Source organism: Adiantum capillus-veneris, chromosome 19 (assembly GCF_014529385.1).
Source record: "Adiantum capillus-veneris isolate H3 chromosome 19, ASM1452938v2, whole genome shotgun sequence".
In the NCBI taxonomy this organism is placed as follows: domain Eukaryota; kingdom Viridiplantae; phylum Streptophyta; class Polypodiopsida; order Polypodiales; family Pteridaceae; genus Adiantum; species Adiantum capillus-veneris.
This window is the reverse complement of record NC_140949.1, coordinates 70910244-70932144: the sequence shown is the minus strand read 5'-3', so window position 1 is coordinate 70932144 and position 21901 is coordinate 70910244. Positions and strand designations below refer to the sequence as shown.

The following is a 21901-nucleotide window of genomic DNA, read 5'->3' as shown; positions in this document are numbered from 1 at the left end:
AAATAACAAAAAAATGGCCACAAAATTCTCTTACGGAAATCATTGAAGAACGCAACACTAAATTAACCTACACACTCCTCCAACTAACCTATGGAGAAGAAAAACCATCTTTTATTAAGAAATATTTTTCACAATCAACGATTGTGTAGAAAGAAATTAGGTTTGGGACATTGATGTGTTTAATGAGAGGATTTAAGTAAGGAATAATCAATTTTTAGTCAAAAAAAAAAATCATGGATAATCAATAGTGCAAAAAGAGATTAGGTTTGGAGCTTGCTCTTGCAATCGACCAGACACTTCTTACACCTATGACAATGTTACCAAGGGGGGTATGGTTCAATAAATGCCCATAGTTTGCCCACACTTGGCAAATAAGAAGCCTCTTTACTAATAAATTGAGAAGCCTCTACACTACCTAACTAAATGAGCGAGTGGCTTAATCATGGATTAGAAGAATTAGGAAATACTAACTCTAATTGGATTTGATACCAATTAGAGTAATTAGGGTGGATAATACAATGTAGCATTCATGGTGCTTAAGAGAAAAGGACATAATTCTGCACTGTTGTGGCTCTTGGGCTAACACACAGCACTACCTAGGCATGCAAGCCACAACATTCATCCCGCAATTGTAGGGATACCCATTAACACTAACACAGCATGTGAAATGTTCTCAAGCTTACATGAGCACATTCTCAAAGCAGGAGTTCACAGGTTATGGGACAAAGCCCATTCCCAACTAGGCTGACAAGAAAGGCTTGCCTACAATACAAGACTAAGAGCATGCTCAAACGAGGCATGGTTGAGCATAGTCAAACGTAAAAGAAATTGGGTGCCACACTGACTAAAACAGAAAGACCTTACAGAAAACCCGGCCCTGCTCCATATTTCAGAAGTCCACAAAAAGGTATTAGTCAACATAGTAACCTCGAATTATCATGTGATTTGGCAATTGCCAACTCCTACTTCTCATCACCTCCACTTAGGCAAAATGAAGAATAGGGAAGTGATTTTACAAATGAACCAAACTTGGATTGTGTGATCAGGTCAATCATTATGAACTGTATTGAAACCTTTTGGGCCCCTTGATGCACTAGACTAAAGGCCAATAACACGTAGTAAAAATCGCAATCCATTGAACAAAACTCTCTCTCTCTCTCTCTCTCTCTCCCACTTACTTCAAAAAAATGTGTAATTCTATAGTACAACAATATGTTATGTGGAAGTCAAAGCCTCCACTAGAATGGGCTCTGATCTTGGAGCTTCTTGAGGGAAAAGCTCTTGCTCTAACAATGGGGCAATACCTCGAACATAATGCCAAGTCAGCTCCCACAACGTATAGCCGTCAAGGGTGTTCCCTTCCAGAAGAACACCACGTGCCCTCATAACCAGCAGCATATTCTTCAGCAACTCAGGGATGCATTCCTGAAGCTTATTATCAATACTTTGCTCCTGCATTCTTGTCTTCATGTACCTCCCCATGTGGGTCAGCACAGCTGACCATATTGCTGGAAACCCTGGTAGTGATGATAAGTGCTCCAAGAACTGTAAAAACACCTTTGATACCATCTTGATAGCAAGAAGTAGGGTTGTCTCCATATTCCGGTACTCTTTTGGAGAGTGCTTCACAGCAATCTCCAGCAGCTCATCCAACATCACAAACAAAATTTGATCAAAAACCTGCCCTATCAATGGTGCAGGTAGACAAATGCTCTCCCCTGCTGATAGACATCTTTGTAGGGACAATATTGCAAAATTTCGCACCTGCTCTCTGGGATCGGCAATAAGTTTTCGCACACCTTGAACTAACCTGATCCACATCTCCCCAAGCTCCTCTGACTTGCTCTGCATTTTCTTCGCATCACTAGCAACATCAGAGCCTTCCAGCATTGATTGATCATACCACTTGATGAGACACTTTGCAGAGACTGACATAAGGTCTAGTGCACGAAGTGACCTCTCAACACCACCTGTTGATGTCTCTGCAAAAGCCCGTGCAGCTTCTAGAAAAAAAATGTAGTTAGCTTGCGTTAAATGAGCACCCTCTTGCATAATGAAGGACAGAGCTTCAAACCCTGCCTCTGATGCTTCCAAATGTCGAGCAGTGATGGAAAGTAATGACGACACAGTCCTCCAACTCACTGCCGTTTTTATGTGCCTAGCATTTGCTTTAACAAGTTGTTTCACTTCCTGTGTGATCCTCTCACACAATGCATCAGCTACACGTGCATCCAGCTTCAAGATCACCTGCAGAGAACGAAGAAGCTCTTCACCCAGCTCCTCCTTGTAAGGAAGTAGTCTCTGGCAGATGCGCAAAAGGCCAAAAACGGCCCTTTCCACTAGAGGGCTTGGCAAGGCCGCTGTCTGAACAATGTTTGCTATGTGCTCATAAACACCATGCCACAAGACCAGTATACGATCACGATTGTGCAGCACTACTGCAATTAATAAATCTAGACAAAAGACTGCAACTGTCTCATCTTCAAATGAGCTCCCTGCCTTTTGTGAACGATCCGCCACTGAAACGAGCGCTTTGGCAAGCTGCAACAAGGACTCCACTTGCAGAAACTTGCTCTCTGTGATTATGCTATCAATGCGACAGGACTCCATAGCCATTAGAGTGCGCTGATGAGCAGCCAATTGATCTTCAGTGGGCTCCATTTCCGGTTCTTCTGATTCCAAGTTCAAAAGCTGGCTGAACCTGCTAATCAAGCCAGTGGTCCTCTTTTTGCTTCCACCTGAGACTGCTCCAGTGCTTCCAATGACGGACCTTCCGGTCCCTGAATCACCACGCATATCCAAAACTTCTGCTGTGACATTCGACACGCTAGCAGGGAGAAGCCCCAATTTGTGCAACTGCACTATGCAGTCCACTATATTCCCCCAACTTGCATGGACATGATCTCCATACAAGTTGGCTATCTTGAAAGTCGTCACAGCAGCCATTAAAGCCTTTACATCTTCATTGAATGACATTAGTAGCTCCTCATTACAGCCTATTGGATTGGGAAGGCCTGTGAAATTGCAAAGTGACACAACCAGGTCGTCGATTACCTCTACGACATGATAACTTGAAGCTACCTTTGCAACAATGAGAAAACCCTCTTCACAAAGTTTCAAAACCTCCTCATCCTCTGCATGATCAAATACAACACATATGGCAGCGACGGCTGGACCAGAAACAATAGCTAACATTTCATGATCAAGCAATGGCCGAGAGTCGCACAATATATAGGGTGAGGCATATCTAGACTTGTAGACAAGGCTGACCCAACGACTTGGTGTCATCTCAGCCATTCCTGTCCCACTTTCATATGACATCTTAATCTCATTCTTCACTATAGATTTGTACAACTTCGACAAATAATCACGGGGAAGATCCTGGCCACCATTGATACTTCGATTGTTCCTTATAAAGTCTTCTTCACTCATCTTCCTCTTCACCTGAGAGTTGTGTTGGTCAGTGTTGAGCAAGATTACTGAATATGCCAGTACAAAAGCTGCATCCTTGTCTGCTAGAACTTCAGGACATTGTTCATGATACCTTGCTGCAAAAGCCTCTAAAACCCTGTGAATCTTCTGTGCCTCTCCAGGTAAGCGAAAGGTCTCCAAAAAAATGCGCATTGCAATGTCCAAGCTCATACCACGAAAGTCGAACGTCCTTGTGAATTCGTCCAGAACTTGGAGGGCAAATTCATCCGGATCACCAAGAAAATCACCCACAACAGTCTTATCCAGACCAGGAGTAAATCTGAAAAAGCAAGCTACACTTGAAGGATCAAGTTTCTCAGGGAGCAGATGCATCCCTTGTAGAAACTCAAAACCTTTTTTGATGTCTCTATTGAAATGGTCCACACCAAGCATCAATTTCTGCTTGGTAATCTTCTGCTTTTGTATGAACTCCACCCAGCATTTTGGATCCTCATAGCTACTGCACTTTAGAGTCCAAAATGGCACAAATTCACACGCAGGAGTATCAACATAAGGCTCAAGTATTTTCACAGCAGAGCTTGACCTATCTGCTATGCAGTGAATGACTGCAATGAGCCCTTCAAGGGACAATACATGCAATGTAGATAAAGGACAATTGACAGGGAAAGCACTCTTAGAGAGTAAACTTCCCAGCTCCTCATATAAGTTGCTGCAAAGAATGTTACAATCAAAGTTCACATACAACTCAGACATAAAAGTGGGTTGCCTACAGAAGCTCACTAATGACTCCATGGCTGCTTCTTGTTGTTGGAAGGTACCACCATGTTTTCCCTGTGCTAACCTGATGATGACAGAGGAAAAAAAGGACTCTAATTGAAGCTTCAAATGATGGCGGTGGTGATGGTATAAGTTAAGGACAACACTGCAGATAATGGACAAGATGAGAGGATTTTTGCTGCATAATGCCAAGTGCATGAGAGATCGGAAGAGATCATCCTGGACAATGGCTAGCAGCTCATCATGAAGACCAAGAGATGGCCCTCCCAAAATCACTGCTGAATTGATTAAGCCCAACCCAAACAGAGGTACATCTTCGTCAATGGCACGAAGGTCTCTGCCTGCAACAGCACCAAAATCCAAAAGAGAACACAAGGAGCGAAAAATCTCGAGAATTCCGACAATCCCATAAGGTTCTATAGATGACAAAGATTCACTTCCACCATCTTCCCCATTGTGCCTCTCGCTCACTGAAGAATCCTTTGACTTACCTGTCAATGAATCCAGAGGAGCAACTATGCCATTAATGGACAAACCATTGGAATGATTAGATCCTTCGGCATGCAGTTCTGCACCAGAATCTACCTGCACATCAATAAAACGGAAATCTCTCTCATTTGTCATCTAGTTAAACCATGAAAGACTGGACTGCAAGAACGGACAAAAGCTGGAACACGTTGATTACATGAAACAGAAGAGGGTGTCATACATCTGGATGCTGACTCAATGCAGAGTCATACATGGAAGAGTCTTTGTGGGATGGGCGAAGCTGGGACAAATGCGCAAAAAGAACCCTCACAATCTCATGCATACTATGCCGGGCTGTCCTTTGGAGAATCTCTCCTTTTGTGGCCGACTGCTGTACCACTCGAAAGCAAGAGTTGAAAACAAGAGCGATGTCCCTATCACTCAACAGCTTTGATGTTGAATGCTTCATCACTGCCAGCAGGACTTGCAGAACCTTCATCAAAACCACCTCTTCTGAAGAAGGATCTATAACCTTGAACTCACAATTTGTGACTGCCTCGACCAAGGAATGCATGGCTTCTGCAGCATGTACAGTTTTAGCATCAAACACCTCAAAGCTCAGTACATTATAGACAGCAGAAAGTGCCACGCTTGCAATGGGTGCACTAGTTGCTGTGGAACAGATCAAATCCAAGAAAGGTTGAAGATACAGAGAAGGATCTATTTCATTCCAAGGTTGACGCCATGCAAAAACACTCCTTCGCAGAGATTTCAGCGAATGTTCCAGCGAATCATCATCACTTGCCAGGTAGCGCCGCGCATTTCTGCGCACTACAGCTAATACTGTCCCGATTTCGCCATTGATCATGCAAGCAATGGCGCCGCTGCCACTAGCATCCATCGTCCTCGTGCTGTTCAGAAGGAAGAACTAAGAATCAATGGTTTCCCCTGCTTGAAGCCCGCCTTTACAATGCATGACGAGCACAACCCCCATCAGACCCTTCGGATCAGCAACCATTAGTAGGATCTGTAAAAAGCAGCGCAGGGTCACCATTCGCGAGCATGACCCATCATCAAAACGCAGAGCTTTGTAGCTTACTCAACGTACCTCCTGCAGGGATCGATCTAGCAAGACAAGCTAGAGTTGCTCGAATGCTTCGTCGAGCAGCTGGGGGGTGGCTTGCTTCTCTTGAGAGGCAAATAGTGTGCATAGTCAATAGAGGGGGTTCGAAATTTGGACCTCACATGATTTTTTCTACTACTGTAGATGCTAATCAATGCTCATCTCATCTTTGTCTTGGACCCATCATGTCTAATGCAATATCACCTCCTCACTAACTCTTGGGAGTGGTAAGGGATTTTCCACAGGTGCCATGTGCCATTCGACTGTATAGTCACCAAATCCTTCCACTGAAAGCATCCCTCTCTTTCTTTGTTCACTAATGATTGAAGGAATATGGGTTTAACTAAAAACCCAATGGAGGATTTCAAAATCTTCCTTCTCAACCTGTATTTAAAAATAGGAATGTAAAACCAAGAATCATACATGTAATATTTTTGTTATTATAGATTGAACTGAGTATATCTCAAATGATCCTAGTGTCAGAATATTGTTTTCGACTGCATGTTGAAGTATCATGGGTCCAATTTTTGTATTGATGGATCCAAAGCTTTGTTCATGAGGGTAATGGTGACTCTCTCTAGCTTCCTTCTCTTTAGGACCTCGCACTCGTCAAGCTTCAAAGCAAATTTGAGAACCCCATTGCACTCCTCTTGATTTATATCAAAAAAGTGAACTGCATACCTTTGCTAGAATCAAGGTAACCATTTTATCTTATTGATTGACTCTGGGAGTACACATGCTTTCATCTCTCCTAGATGCATTAGAAACCTCATTCTATTTGAACAACCTAATTCAGACCTTACAGTGAAATTAGCTATAGGTAGGAAGGTTAAATCTTCTACTTTAGTGAATTATTCGAATTTTGTTTTGGATAGTCACACTACTTCTCACTTCAGGGTCTTACCCATAGGAGTCTATGATGGAATCATGTGAATGGATTGGCTTGATACTCAATTACATTGTAGAAATGGTTCATTGACTTTCATAAATGACCAAAAATCTAGACTTACAGTTACTGGGAAACGGGGGAAACCTAAACTTAAACTAGTGAGACTTATCAAACTTATGAAGAGTTACATACAGTAAATTTTTACCCTATATAGAAGAAGCCAGATACACATGAACCCAAATTGCTAACAAAATTTGATGATGTATTTGTCAAAGAAGTTTCACAGTTATAGTCTAAGTGCAAAGTTGATCATGCAATAGAGACTGATCCAGGAGCTCAACCAATTGCTCGTAGACCATACACAATGTTGGTACTTGATTCTGTAGAGCTAAAAGAGCAACTTACTCAACTTCTTGAACAAGGCTTCATTCAACCCAGTGTTTCTCTATGGATTACTCATATTCTCTTTAATAGAAAGAAGGATGGTACTCTACTTCTTTATATTGATTATTGTGGATTGAATCAGATAACAATCAAGAATAAGTATGCAATACCAAGGATTGATGACTTACTTAATCGATTACATGGAGCTTCTATCTTCACAAAAATTGACCTTAATTTGGGGTATTACCAAATCTGAATCAAGGAGGAGGATATACCAAAGACAAGCTTCAACACTTCTTTTGGACATTATGAATTCACGGTCATGCCCTTTATTCTAAACCAAAATTTTACGGAACACGCATTAGAATCTATTCATCTTATTTTTAAAAGAGACCCACATTTTGGGGATCTTACATTTTCCCACACTTGAAAAATTCGAGGTGTCCTCACCTCGACATGAATTCTGGGTAATTTAATCTCATTACATCATCACGTTCCCAAGTAGCATCTTCCTCCAGATAGGTTGACCATTTGACAAGGTGTTTAATAATGGTCCGATTATGAAGAAGCTTACTTTACTTTGAAGATTTACTTCAGGATACACTTCAAAAGTTCCAACGGTACATTTAGATAATAGAGAATCATCAAGAATGGGATTTGGATCAGGTACATACCTCTTGAGCAAGCTAACGTAAAAAACATCATACACCTTTATGTGTGGTGGTAACAAGAGTCTGTAAAATCGATCATTGATCCTCTCTGTGATTACAAAAGGTCCACAATATCTAGCACTAAGCTTCTTACATTTATCTATTGATAAAGAGCTACATTTGGGTTTCACTCTAAAAAATACCATATCTCCTTCTTCAAAGAATCGAGTAGATCGTTTAGGATCAGTGTAACTTTTTTGTCTTTCTTAAGCAGTCTTAATATCTTGTCGTATAAGGTCCGTTTGTAGTTGCATTTCATCCAATATCTCTTTAGATACTTGAACTCGTATTAGAAAGTCTATCCATTTTAATGGAGTAAGGAAATCTTGTCTATACAACGCTTGGAGACATCCCAATTGAGCGTCGGAATGAGGAATTACATGCAAATTCAACCAAATATAAATATATGGTCCATTTACCCTACTCATGCATACAATAAGCTCTTAATATGGCTTCAATGATTTGATTGGTTCTTTATGTTTTTCCATCAGTTTGAGGGTGATAAGCAATACTAAAGGCCTTTTGGGTTCTTGTAGCTAAGAATAAGGCTTTCCAAAAATTAGAGGTGAGCTTTGCATCACAATAAAAAAATTTACGACGAGATAAACCATGATACATGAAGACACCTTTCATAAAGACTTGAGCTATATCCTTAGCTATAATCATTGTCTAAACTGGAAATAAATGGGTCATTTTTTAAAGCATATCAACCACCACAAACATAGAGTCATATCTCAAATATGTAGAAAGTCCTGTAATAGGTTGAAGCTTACCGGGGTATTGAACTCGTTCAACTTTAATATGTTGACATGTTAAACATCTTGTAACATAGTTCAATACATCACGCTTTAATCCCGGCCAAAGAAAACTCTTCCTTACATTAGTGCAAGTCTTAATGTACCGTGGATGTCCTGCAATAGGTATTTCATGAGCTTCTTCTTGTATTTGGATTTTGATCCCACCATGATTTGCGATACAAAGACGACTGTTGAAGTAAAGATCATTGTCTTCGACATGGAAGCCTTTGATTTGCCTTTCTTGCTTCTCTGTACAATTAATCAAGTTCATTAAATATTGAATCTTTGTGTAATATGGGTCTTGAGGCATACCTTCTCGAATAAGGTCAATTAAAGAGATAGTAGGATTGTGATAGCTGCTATAATACTTTTTATACTTAAAGCATCGGCCATGAGGTTTTCGTTTCCAAGCTTATATTCAATCATGTGTACATAAAAAGCGCTTTTTGTTTCATGTAACGTAAACGGTAGGAACATTGTTTGGTCATAACTCACAAACCGTTATGAATCAAGTTGAACCCTTTAAAATAGAGATAAAACACATCATTTAGAACATTTTCTCTCTTGGGTGTCATGTGAAAATTTTGCACAAGCTCAGAGTCATGGTTAAAAAAACAACTTGTTGCACACTGCACAATGAAAATTTTGGACCCAGGCTCCTTGGAGAACCACTATATAGATTCATCAGAGATAGAAAAGGAGAGAGAGGGGAAGAGATTGAGATGGGTAGAGAGAGAGAAAGGAATGCATGGATAGGGAAAGAGAAAAAGAGGGAGAGAGGGAGGATTGGAGAGAGGTCAATAGAGAGGGAGAGATTGAGATATCAAAGAGGGGGAGTGATAGAGAGAGAAAGGAAAATAGAGGGAGACGGTGATAGAAGAGAAAGGGAAAATATGGAGAGATATAAAGAGAAAGATTTAGAATGATAGTGGTACAGGGAATAGAGGAGGAAATGAAACTAGATTAGTGCTGGACCAACAGGGTTTTCTTCAAGAAATACTTGCATCTAGAGTAACATTCGTAGAGCTTGTGATATGAATGAAAGCGTACTCAAGAAAAATAATTGGAGAATGAAAAAAGAGAATCTTTAAATGCCCCATCTAAATGAAACAAGAAACCATGTATTAATGCAATTACAAAATCTAAGTATACCATAATATCAAATGACTAACAGAGGACTGGAGCTTGTGTAGGGATGGACCAGTCCACCCATCCTCTCTCTCTCTACTACACGGACAGAGAGAATTTCACTTCACTCGAAATATTCGACAAGATACCTGGTAGGGAAATTTGAGAGGATGAGGTACTTAAGGTCCCCAAATTTCTATATAAAGGCAACTCTACCCCCGAGTGTATAATCATCTAGTTCATTGCCAAGTTGGTTGGTTCAACAAACTCTCTGTCTCGTGTCTCCATTCATTTATCCCTCCACATCCATTCTTCTCATATATATACATATATATATATATATACACACATATACATATACATATATACACACACACACACACATATATACATATATATATATATATGTTCCCCTCATTTCTCTCTTCCTCTATCTCTATCTCCATCATTCGCCATTTATCTTTCTCTCTCTATATCTCTCCATAATTTCCCCTCCCTCCCTCTCTCTCTCTCTCTCTCTCTCTCTCTCTCTCTCCCCACTTTATACCTCTCTCTCTCCCCACTCTATACCTCTCTCTCTATATCTCTCCTTCTTTTTCCCCTCTGTTCTCTCCCCTCATCTCTCTTTATCTCTTTCTCTATCTATCTCCCTAGTTTCTCCATATCTCTCTCTCTTTATTTCCCCCTCATCTATCTCTATCAATATCTATTTATTTTCCCTCTCTCTCTCTCTCTCTCTCTCTCTCTCTCTCTCTCTCTCTCTCTCTCTCTCTCTGTGTGTGTGTGTGTGTGTGTGTGTGTGTTACCATGTCTCTCTTTCTCCATATCTATCTCCCTATTTCCCGTTTCCCTTTCCCTCTTTCCCTCCCTATATTTCTCCATGTGTTCTCCTCTCTCTATTTTTCTATGTCTCTCCCTATTTTTGAATCAATCACTCTCTCTCCATCTTATAAATCTAACTTAGTCAAAAATAGGAAATTGGGTAAGAAGAAGTGGACTTTTCAATATTGCTATAGTTAAATAGCAAGAGATACTTATAGAGAGAGGAACATGGCAATCATGGAAAAAATACCGTGTGTTGTCTATAGCTGGATGCAAGCAGACATTGACAAGAGGGTTGGAAAGAAATCATGGTACAATGTGCCCATAGCTCTGATGTCAGAACTACTTCATCTTCTAAGTTTCATCAAAGTGTTCAATTAGTGATTAGCATAAAGTTTATTCACTCTTTATTGATATGTTCATACCGTTAAAAAAAAAGAATTGGGATGTCTACAAAGGAGGTCATTGACTTTGCCACGAGTCTAGAAACAAAAATATTGCATGTCTTGGACCTTTCATTGGTTACATACCCATCCAATGATAAATGTTCGAGCCCTAATGAATGATAGTGAGACGTGTTTCTAGATCTTCCTTGACCTATTTGAGGTTCTTTTGCAGATAACAATGGTGATCACATACAAATTGTGCATTTTGGTTGTGATAAGATAGAAAATGACTTGAAGAATGCTTTGTTAAGTAGTGTAAGCCACACATAGTGGAGAAATGCCTACGGACATTGCATGACGGTTCAACAATTGAATCCTCAGTAAACGCTTTTTTTTTGTTCGTACCATCCAATGCCATTGTGTACGGGCTATCTGATTTTGATGTCCCGGATTGGAACAAGATGGAAATATGCCATTTTGGACAACTTGCTCGACTTGCATTGGCAACGGCCGATGACAAAGGTGTGCTCGTAGTTGTCTGTCGGTCAAATAATTATGAATTGGTGCGTGATATGGCTACATCTCCTAGATGGCGTGAAAGACCACCTAAACGTGGTTATTTATAAGACACCAATATGCAAGAAGGAAAGTAGAATTGCGTGCACATTGTTGGTGTTCGCAATGAGAAAGAACACAGCTAGGCATCAGAGTCCATTGACATACCATTAGACGATGCATTAGGAAGAGAATGGAGTCTAGGAGGGCCTTTTTATTTGGCAGTTTAAGGGAGTCAAACCTTTAGTATTAAGAAAGCAATCAAAGGATGGATTTTGAACTCAAACAGGAAAAATAGCTAGTTTATTTGAATTCAAATTTTCTCCCCAAATGAAATCAAAATCTAGCGGGCAAAAGTATATCATGTAGCATACCTATGGAAAGAGCTTGGCATGTAGATTCCAGACCCATAATCTCCACTCAAATCAGAGATCATCTATAGAAGTTATGAAAGGCCGAAAATCATAAAGTTGTCCACTCCCTTTTTGGGGCAAAAAGTGCATCCTTTGACCATCCTTACACCTCTCTTACACACCCACTATTCTTGCACACATGGCATACATCTATTCATCAAAATGTTAATCACCTCCATAATCTCATGGAAAATAAAGAGGTCCTCCTAGACCCCATCCTCTTCCTAATGCTTGGTTTAGTTCCTTACAGGAGGATGATTGTACAAGAGATGAGGATGGTACACCTATGTGAGGTACAATTCGATACCCACTATCTCTAACTATACTTTTTCTGCATCCTCTAAACTTTGTTTGTTGTGCAGGGGGGAAGGGACATGGGCATCGGTTTATTTGGCAATTACACGGGCAATACACAAACAAGAACGACGACGTCGTTCAGTATAGAGGTGATTGTGGAGCGTTGGCTTTGTTGGGAAGTCAGATGGGCTGTATGATGACAATATTTGAGAGCAACAAGGAGTTCTCCACCAAACTCTGTAATGTTTTGGAAATACAAGCCCATTGACTAAGAGAGAGATACATGAACGAGACAAGAGACATGCAGATGAGGTGGAGTGTGATTTGAACGCAGCATCTCTGTTGCCAAAAATTGTGGAGTTGGATCCATCGGCCCATTACTTAGAGTATATTTTATACACATGAACTTGCATTGTGTTAGCAATAATCTTTTTTTGTGGACCTTTGTAGACGGTTTCTTTTACCCGTCTTATGAATAAATAGATGTGCTTATTTGCAAGTACCCTGTAGTACTTGTTTGATAAGTGGATTTTTTATTCTCATGTGAACCTTTCTGTGTACTATGAGAGAGATGTATGGATTTGTCTGTTTTTTCAATTAGTTGGACATTTCATATTCTCGGAATCCTTATTTGTAAACTTGTAGTAATGTAGGGTTATATGACTTTGCTCTTGGATATTGTCAAGAATTACTACTAGAGAAATTAGTGAAAAAATCATTGTGAATGTAGCATGAAAGGCCTGCTGTAACATGCCAATTGATGTGTAATTTTCTCTCTTGCATTGTTAAGTACAACTCAAACCCGTAATTTGTTTGTCCCAAGACCCGCTCTAAGCCTTACAATTATGGGAAAAATCTCATTGAGCTCCCAAAGTGGTGAACATGTGCACCATCCAAGCTGTACCCAATAAATGTTACATAGTTTTTTTCAAAGATGAGAGCACAAAATCTTTACTTGCAGCTTGTAAGAAAATATTTGTCTTCTCTGCATCTAGTGTAGCCCTTTGTGTCTTGGTGAGTTGTGCATAGCGCCACTCAAATTCCCTAAGTAGCTCCGTTATTGATAGTCCTTGCTTTGGCTTGACTACCCATTCTAAGAATGTCCTTTTGGTCACTCTCTCAGAGTACTCCATGAAATATTCCTCCCCAAAGCTACTTTGAGCTCTTCCCAGTTTCTCCCATGCACATCTTTAATTCCCCTAACATGTTCCCTAATTTCTGGAGCAACAACTAGTTCAAAGCTTTGAATCATCTCACCTTCTGACACGCGATGCAACTCCATCTCCTTCACATACTCAAGTAAGTACTTAGTTACATATTTGCCATTGAACTGATCCCTTCTTTCAGTGGCATGTTCTTGTTGTATGAACATTGCAACATAACATGCAAATGCTTGAAACATTTGCGTTGTTGCTGGGTCAAAATGCATACCCTGTTGCTCAACATGATCACCCATGGTTACCCAAAACTCTCACCCTGGCAGATTCACGTTGGGTTCACCAAAAATATGTTGTGAAATTTACGGTCTTGCTAGGAGAGCACCGGGCTTTTGGCTATGAGAGTTTGTGAGAGAACTCCAAAAACTATATGAAGGAGTTATACCATAGATGCCATGAAGGCTAGGGTTTAGAAGGAAGAGAAATAAAAAAAGCACCACTCTTTCTCTCTTGCACTTACGAACACAAAGAAAGAACACAAAAGTGAATATCAAAACAACACAAAGATGAAAACATCAAGGCTATGGGTGTATCGTATCATGGGTAATATGAAAGGGTTAGTAGATAAGCTAATGGCGTTCAATCTTTGCCAACCAAACAAGCTACGGATTGTTCTTTGGAATTGTAATTTTGTGCTTACCATAATATATATGTTTTGTCTATAATTGTGATTAATTGTGTGTACAAATCCTCTTGGTTCATAGCAAGATAACTACACTTATGTCAAAAGAAAAGTTATAGTCTATATATATGGGGTAGTATGATGGGATCCGGTGAAAGAAGTACTTCATTGAGCCTTTCTATGCCAAAGAGAAACACTATACGTTGTTGAAAGTGTATTTTATGGCTAATCCATACATTAATTGTAATAGATTACACAGAGCGGAAGCGATAGAAATTCACATCATGTGTATTATTCATTTAGGATAGTATGTGAGAAATGTAGATATGAGAGAAGTGAAGAGATGGGAAGTTTCCCTCCCAAGCCCTATTCTTGCCCGTAGAGGCAATAAGGATACTGTGGGGAGACATGTACCTATAGCAAGGAGAACCTAGAATTTGTAGAGAGAATGACTTTCTAAGAGTGAAAGAGATAGATTTGGTTAGGGAAAGAGATGCAATTAGAGATATATGTTGGATTAGAGATGAAAAAGAAAACAACAAGAAACCAACAAAATATCAAAGTGAAACACATCTTACTTGACAAACTCTTCGGACATTATTCACCATTATGATGGAGAGATAGAAGGGGGAAGACTTCAACTTTGATTGATGTACCAAGCTCAAGACCTTCTTTGATTAGAGTTGATCTTCCAAGGATAGCTTACAAGAATGGCTAGTCTTCCTCTAGGAGCAAGTGTAGGCTTAGGCTTATGTTAACGGGGAAGACTTCAACTTTGATTGATGTACCAAGCTCAAGACCTTCTTTGATTAGAGTTGATCTTCCAAGGATAGCTTACAAGAATGGCTAGTCTTGACCATTATGATGGAGAGATAAGAAGGGGGAAGACTTCAACTTTGATTGATGTACCAAGCCCAAGACCTTCTTTGATTAGAGTTGATCTTCCAAGGATAGCTTACAAGAATGGCTAGTCTTCCTCTAGGAGCAAGTGTAGGCTTAGGATTATGTAAATGGCTAAGTACAATTAGGCATCAATCCTCTCACTCCCTCATGAATTCATCTCATGAATAGTTTACAAGGAAGAAGAGGTCCCCTTTTATAGGTGAAGGGAACCCCCAAGGGTTACACAAGAAAGAGAAGAGCCAGTGTGAACATGAACTGGAAAAGTTTGAAATGGGTTATCCCTGCATGATGCGGACAGATTGGGCTCCACAATTTTGATCATAGCACCTCAACCGTGGCTCCAAATAAAGAATATAAAATAGGAGCAAAAAATTTAGCTCGTTAGCTACAATTCGGATTGGAACCTTGTGTAAAAAAATTATCAAAATAGGGTACATTTTTGGCAGCAAAAGTCTTCTTGTGGTCCCCTTAGCATAGACTTTCATTTGATTCCAATGGACACCTCATGCAATATGAAAGCATGACATTTCTCCTTGACGAAGTTCTGTAATCATGCTTGCAATAATGCATTAAAATAAGTGTATCTTTGAGAATCATGCAAGCTAGTATCCCACTAGGATTTGATTCCTTCCTAGTAGCTATTAAAAAGAAATATAAGAAAAATATAAAAAATACATAGAATATATATATATATATATTAAATGTTACCCTAGATATAGGATCTAGCTAGGGTGTGAGATAATAATGAGATAGTAGAAAGAAAGAATCAATGCTTTTTGCCCCAAGTTAAAGAGGTAGAGCTATTGACGATTTTCCCATAGTACTTTTTGGCAATAAAGTAAGAATATGTTATCTTTGAGATAAATAATAGGAAGAGATAGGAAGATTATTATTATACTTAGATATGCATATATACATTGTAGGAAATATACTTATGTATCTAAAAAGTTGCAAGATAGATCTTGTAGCATTTGTTTCCACTATGTACTTGTCACAGCATGACAGCGTGACATACTTAAACATATCTTTTGCATTTTAGGTGCGGTCTTGTAGATGGTCCTGCTGCTGCCTTCACTACTCTTTTGGATTTGTAGATTAGATCCAACTATGCTTCATCAGGTGGTAATTCATCAATCATGCCTAGCGCTTGGTAGGAAATTCTGGTCACAATTGGTTCAGCATTCATATATGACTTGCTTTTGTGTCTTCCTTTGATGTTTACTTCCACTATATTGTCAAGGAGGTAGTTGCCAAAGTCACAACTGACCACTCTTCTTTATGTGAACCCCATTGCCATGACCACTGCCATGTGCAAAATTGGTTCCGTGTAGCGTGGTGGCTTTTGCACTTTGAAGTGTTGCAATATTAGCCATAGTGGTAGCTCTGTCTCGAAGTAGATCAGATCTTGATTGGTCAATTTGTGTCCTCTCTGCTTTAAAAATGCATTGTCATTATCTTTTGTGTGCTGCAGGTGAAGAGCTTTGTTGATTATTTTTGCAATGATTTGGACCTTGACTGTAGCTCTATCTTTGTCAGTGAGAGTGGCTTCCCCATTGTACTGAATGGAGCTAATAAGTTGATGGGCTCTTCAAAAATCTATTTCCCATGGAGGTAGTCTTAAGAAACTGTCCAATTGTAGATATATGGCCCCTTCTAGCACTTTGGATCTTTGGTGTAACGTACACAGTTCCTTTGGAAATATGGTGGCCTTCACTATCACTCCATCTGCTGCTTGGAACTTCCTGATGAAAATGTTTGCAGGTGTTGTTTCTAATTCTTGTTCCATGATGTGAGATTTCTTGTTTGAGGAGATATCAGTGATCTTGTATGGAGCCACCTTCCACTCCTTTTGTGCTTTCCTGTGGGGCATCCTGGGACCAATTTCAAATTGAAAATAGGGTTAAGCAACGATCAAAAAAGCTGTCGAGAAGCTGAAAAAACATAAACTTTGACCAGAAAATAAAAAATGAGCATAACTTTGTCAAAACTACCCCAAATTTGACCAAATTTCACCAGTGCATCTAAGATTACTCTAGTCATAGAGGCATGAGATCACAGATGAAATCTAGCTCTGAGGTACATGCATCGCGATCCATGTTGGGAAAACATTTTGAAGATATGATGATACCATCTGGTTGGGCTCATCAAGATGATGCCTTGGTCCAATAATTTTAAGATTTGGATCATTGGTTAGTAGCTTCGGCCAATTCAAACACAAGGTCAAATGGAGTGGTTCCTATGGAAGTTTTAAATGCTACTCGCTAAGCCCATAATACCGAGTGTAGCTTTTGATCCCAATCAGTTCTTGAGTCACTCACTATTTTGGTGAGCATCATGCATAAGATTTTATTGGTACTCTCAGCTTGTCTGTTAGCTTGGGGATGGTAGGGTGCTAATTTGTAATGAATCACCATGAATTCATCGAGTATGCTTTCAATGACGTTGTTTACAAAGTGTGTTCCTCTGTCACTCACAATTTCAATGGGTAAACCGTATCTGGTAAAGATATATTCAAAGAGGAACTAAGCTATAGTCCGTGCATCATTTTTCTATGTTGCTACATATTTACATTCATCACACCATTTCACATATGTCTCTGCATCTCTCTAAAGTGTTGGCCACCATATTCCTACATGAAGTACTAGCTTTGCATTTTTATTAGCAGAAAAATGCCCCCCTGGTTGGCCCGAGTGTGCTTGTTCTAGGATGGAGAAATATTCACCTTGAGTAGCACACAATCTTAATTGATTGTACTTTTCCCACCTGTACAGTTAGTTTGCAATCAGCAAATAGTGATTTGATGCTTCCTCTGCAGTTCTCATTTGTGCCTCACCCCATCCCTCTGAGAAGGTCTTGGTTTTAAGTACTTGATTATGTAAGTACTCTTGCATTACTCGAAATAGGGTGACATGTTTCACTTGCAGTTGCTTTTTACAGGCTTCACATGATTTTACGTAATTATGGACACTGTTCTCCATGTTTTTCTAGAAGACCCCAAGTCTCCTTAGTCTTTGGTATGTTTTTTTTTTCATTATGAAACCCCGTGTGTTGTATATGAGCCAGTTTCAGGTAGTATTTGTTCTCGTCTGGCTATACACATAGTCTCGAAATCTCGTCTTTACCTTTCTTGTAAAGTCTTCTAGCTAAAAGCTAGAGATTTCTTGTTTGATGAATGATTGATGGTTGTCTTTCTATCTATAATGATCCTATTGTGAGTAGAGGGATGACCTCTTCACTCCACCTTGGAACCATTTCAATGTTAAACAGATACGAATCTGGAAGATCATCATCAACACCGTCAGGCTCTTCTCCATGGAACAATCTTGAAAGATGACCTACTCTCTTGTGCATCAAGTTATGTTTTAGTTATGGTTAGAAAATATTAATATTGTTGTGCTTATGGTTTGGGAGCCGACGTTATGGTTATGCATGTGGAAACTTGTCATGTTTATGGTTTCAAAGTTGTGGTATTGTTATGCTTACAATTTTGCTGATCTGCACTAATTGGACCTCTCGCTCTTTAGGGCCAAAATGTAGGTGGAGTGCGGTTGCTTTTGCACTCTTACTTTGGGCAGAGAGGGTTGGTTCTTGGTGCTACAGTACGACAACTAAGGCATGCACATTCCGACACTTCTTATATCGATGCCTCCTCAAAAGAAGAACCACCTTGCTTCACATTCTAATATATGTTAATCTTAGGCTCAATTGTGTTTGCCAAATTTTACTTACTAGATTCTTCACCATGTGAAGTTACCAAAGTAAATCCTCAATATGTTGTATAAAATTTGTCCCTCGAAATAACATCATCTGCAATACCCCAACATACATCCATAGACTTGAACTTAGAAGTAGGAGATGACACATTGCTTACACATATAAGGTCCAATACGGACTTTATAAAATCGCTTGAAATTCTTGAAATAGCAACTACTTTCTACGACACACCAGGGGTGCAAAAAGAAAAAAGACCGCAAATTATTGATACCCAATGTAAGCTCAAGAATGAGCTTTGCATTTCATAGTGTCTCTATATTGTTCAAGTTGCTTCACAGAGAAAACAAGTGTGAAGGATTGGAGGTTGAAGTCGAAGAGTTTCATGACCAAAGTGCACCGTCGAATTGAGGATTTTGAGCTAGAGGTCACTGGTGATCATATACCTGAACCTAGAGAAGAGCTCTTAGATCCGCCGGTTGATGCAGATAGCAATGTAGAAGTGGAGTTTGATGACAAAGATGTAGAAGTACATATTGAGATAGATATCTTTGGTGCTGCAGCTCTCATAGAAGATGAGAGATTGACTGCTGATTTTTGCTCAGAACTCTTTTGTATTGAACAAAACCCTATGATGGATTTTAATTATTTCACTACATTATTTTTTTGTTCTTTACACTACTTAAGTTGTTCTTTAATGGACATGTGAACTAACGTATCGCATTTGTGTTATAAAATAAATTTTTGCAGCCATAGCGGATGATGATGATTATACATATTCCTCTAGCTTTAGTTTTCCAGTCACTCCTGCCGGCATGTCACCCGAGCAAATGGATACTTTTCTCTCACAATTTTTACCCAATCAGATTGCCATGGCACAGAACATTTGGGGAGCTGGTCTTTCTACTAGACCTAGTACAGTCAGTCCTACACGTTGGATGAGTGTGCCCCCCACAGATGCCCTCCCTACACCTTTGTCCTCCGTGCTAGTTACATCGAGGACATGTTCTTCTTCTAGATGAGGTAGACGTCGTTCTGGAGATGGTGGTTATTGTGGTAGCGGTTATACCGATGCATCCACACCTCTGAGAGAACGTCCACCTCTGTCTTCAGTAGATAGTTCACCAACGGACACACCACGTACACCTTGGAGATGAGCATAATCCTAGCAAGGTGTACAAGATGAGGGATGGGGCTGTTGTCATGAATAGGGTCGGAAAGGCCATGTGATAGAGGATTCAGCAACCCTATACAATTCAGTTTGGCCACTCCGTGATGGAGGTTTGAGACAACCAAGCTGAAGAGAGAAAGAACTACATCGTCGATGCCATTCAGAGAGAGTACATGTCGGCACATGGGTATGATCCGTTCTTGAATGACTGGATCTTGACCGTGACGATTGCTATGATGTCACACCGTTGGTCATCACAGGTCGGAGACAAGTACAAATCCGGCATGGTTGGACGTAAAGGAGTAATAAGGGATTGCACAAGAGACGTAGGATAATCTCGAGCGATACCAAAAACAGAGAGATGCAGCTAGAGCACGTTTGGAGTCTGCTAGAGCGTCACATCTTGGGAGTGGAGGCTACAACGCTCTTTGGTACGAGTTTGTAAGTATTTTATGTACGCTCTATATTTTTGGATATGTATGTGTGATCTTAATATTTGTCTTATGGGTAATTGTTTATTTTGTAGGAAGTTGCCATGAAGCGTCCTCCGACATGCCGAGAGTAGAAGAATGGATACAATCATGGACTTGTGACTCTTTTGACACAGCTTAATTCAGGAGGAGGGAGAGGCGGTGGACTGGAGGCATTACCATGACGATTTTTTGTAGTTATGGTCAATTACATGGTTGTATTTATTCTAGTATTTATTGTATATAGTTTGACGTTTATACTTGTGGTTAGACATGTATGCTTATGGTTTGACATTTATGATTACGGTTAAATGTTTATGCTTCCGTTGTGGATATGCTCTCAAGTTATGATTAAGCTTTTGTAAAATGTTGTGGATATGATCTTTGCTTATGGTTTTGCAATTATGTGGTGAATACGACAACAGTTTTTGGCTCATGTTATATCTATGGCTTGAAAATCTTCTTATCGATATAGTTACGATTTTTAGGCTTAAGTTATGGTTTTTTACAAACCAACTTAAATGTGTTCATGTCGTTAAATTAGTTGTGGTTTTCAAGTCATGTTTTAGTTATGGTTAGAAAATATTCATATCATTGTGCTTATGTTCTGGGAGCCGACGTTATGGTTATGCATTTGGAAACTTTTCATGTTTATGGTTTCGATGTTGTGGTGCTGTTAATTATGCTTACAATTTTGTTGATCTGCACTAACTGGACCTCTCGCTGTTCAGCGCCAAAATGTAGGTGGAGCGCAGTTACTTTTGCACTCTTTCTTTGTGCAGAGAGGGTTGGTTCTTGGTGTTGCAGTACAACAGCTAAGGCAGTGCACATTCTGACGCTTCTTATATCGATGCCTATATCGACGATACCATGCCGACACTGATACCGACGCTTACATTGATGTTGTTTTTTTAAAAAACAAGTTTTAGGGCGTCCGTACGCGCATCGATATTTGTGCGACGTGTTGTAGTGATATATATTCAATGTCCACATGCAAAGTAAATCATAACAGTGATGTTTTCCTCCTAGAAAGAAGAACCACCTTGCTTCACATTGTAATATATGTTAATCTTAGGCTCAATCATGTTTGCTAAATTTTACTTACTAGATTCTTCACCATGTGAAGTTACCAAAGTAAATCCTGAGTATGTTGTATAAAATTTGTCCCTCGAAATAACATCATCTGCAATACCCAAAGCTACATCCATAGACTTGAAGAATCTTTGCTCATATCGTCTCACAGTCCTTCCAATTTGAATAGCCAAAACATTTATCCTACATATGTCAGAGCTAACTCAAATTAGCTCCCAAGCAACACACCTGTAGTGTCATGATGTACCGAAAATGGAGTTTGATATACATCTTGGCCAAATAATTACTCACAAGTGACACCGTACCACCTCATACTGGTAAAAATCATGCATGCGAAGGACCGATCAAATATGCCTTTCAATAGAGCTTTCGATAATAACAAACTTAGAAGTAGAAGATGTACGCATTGCTTACAAATATAAGGTCTAATACGGACTTGATAAAATCGCTTGAAATTCTTGAAACAACTACTACTAATTTCTAGGACACTTGGGATGCAAAAAGAAAAAAGACCGCAAATTATGATACCCAATG

At 39.6% G+C, this 21901-nt stretch overlaps 1 protein-coding gene across 2 annotated transcripts; it reads right to left on the bottom strand.

Moving 5' to 3' along the window:
- Positions 1-1116: 1116 nt before the first annotated feature.
- LOC147434213 (ARF guanine-nucleotide exchange factor GNOM-like) lies at positions 1117-5936 on the bottom strand. 2 transcript variants are annotated; one of them, XM_086490773.1, is made up of 3 exons: positions 5786-5936; positions 4919-5704; positions 1117-4794 (listed from the first exon to the last, which is right to left on the bottom strand). In XM_086490773.1, the coding sequence occupies exons 2-3, from the start codon at positions 5576-5578 to the stop codon at positions 1216-1218; spliced, it is 4239 nt and encodes a 1412-aa protein (XP_086346899.1). In that variant the 5' UTR covers positions 5579-5704; positions 5786-5936; the 3' UTR covers positions 1117-1215. The 2 variants fall into 2 exon arrangements, with proteins under 2 accessions (XP_086346899.1, XP_086346900.1); XM_086490774.1 differs by lacking the exon at positions 5786-5936 and having other exon boundaries at positions 4919-5779.
- Positions 5937-21901: the final 15965 nt, after the last annotated feature.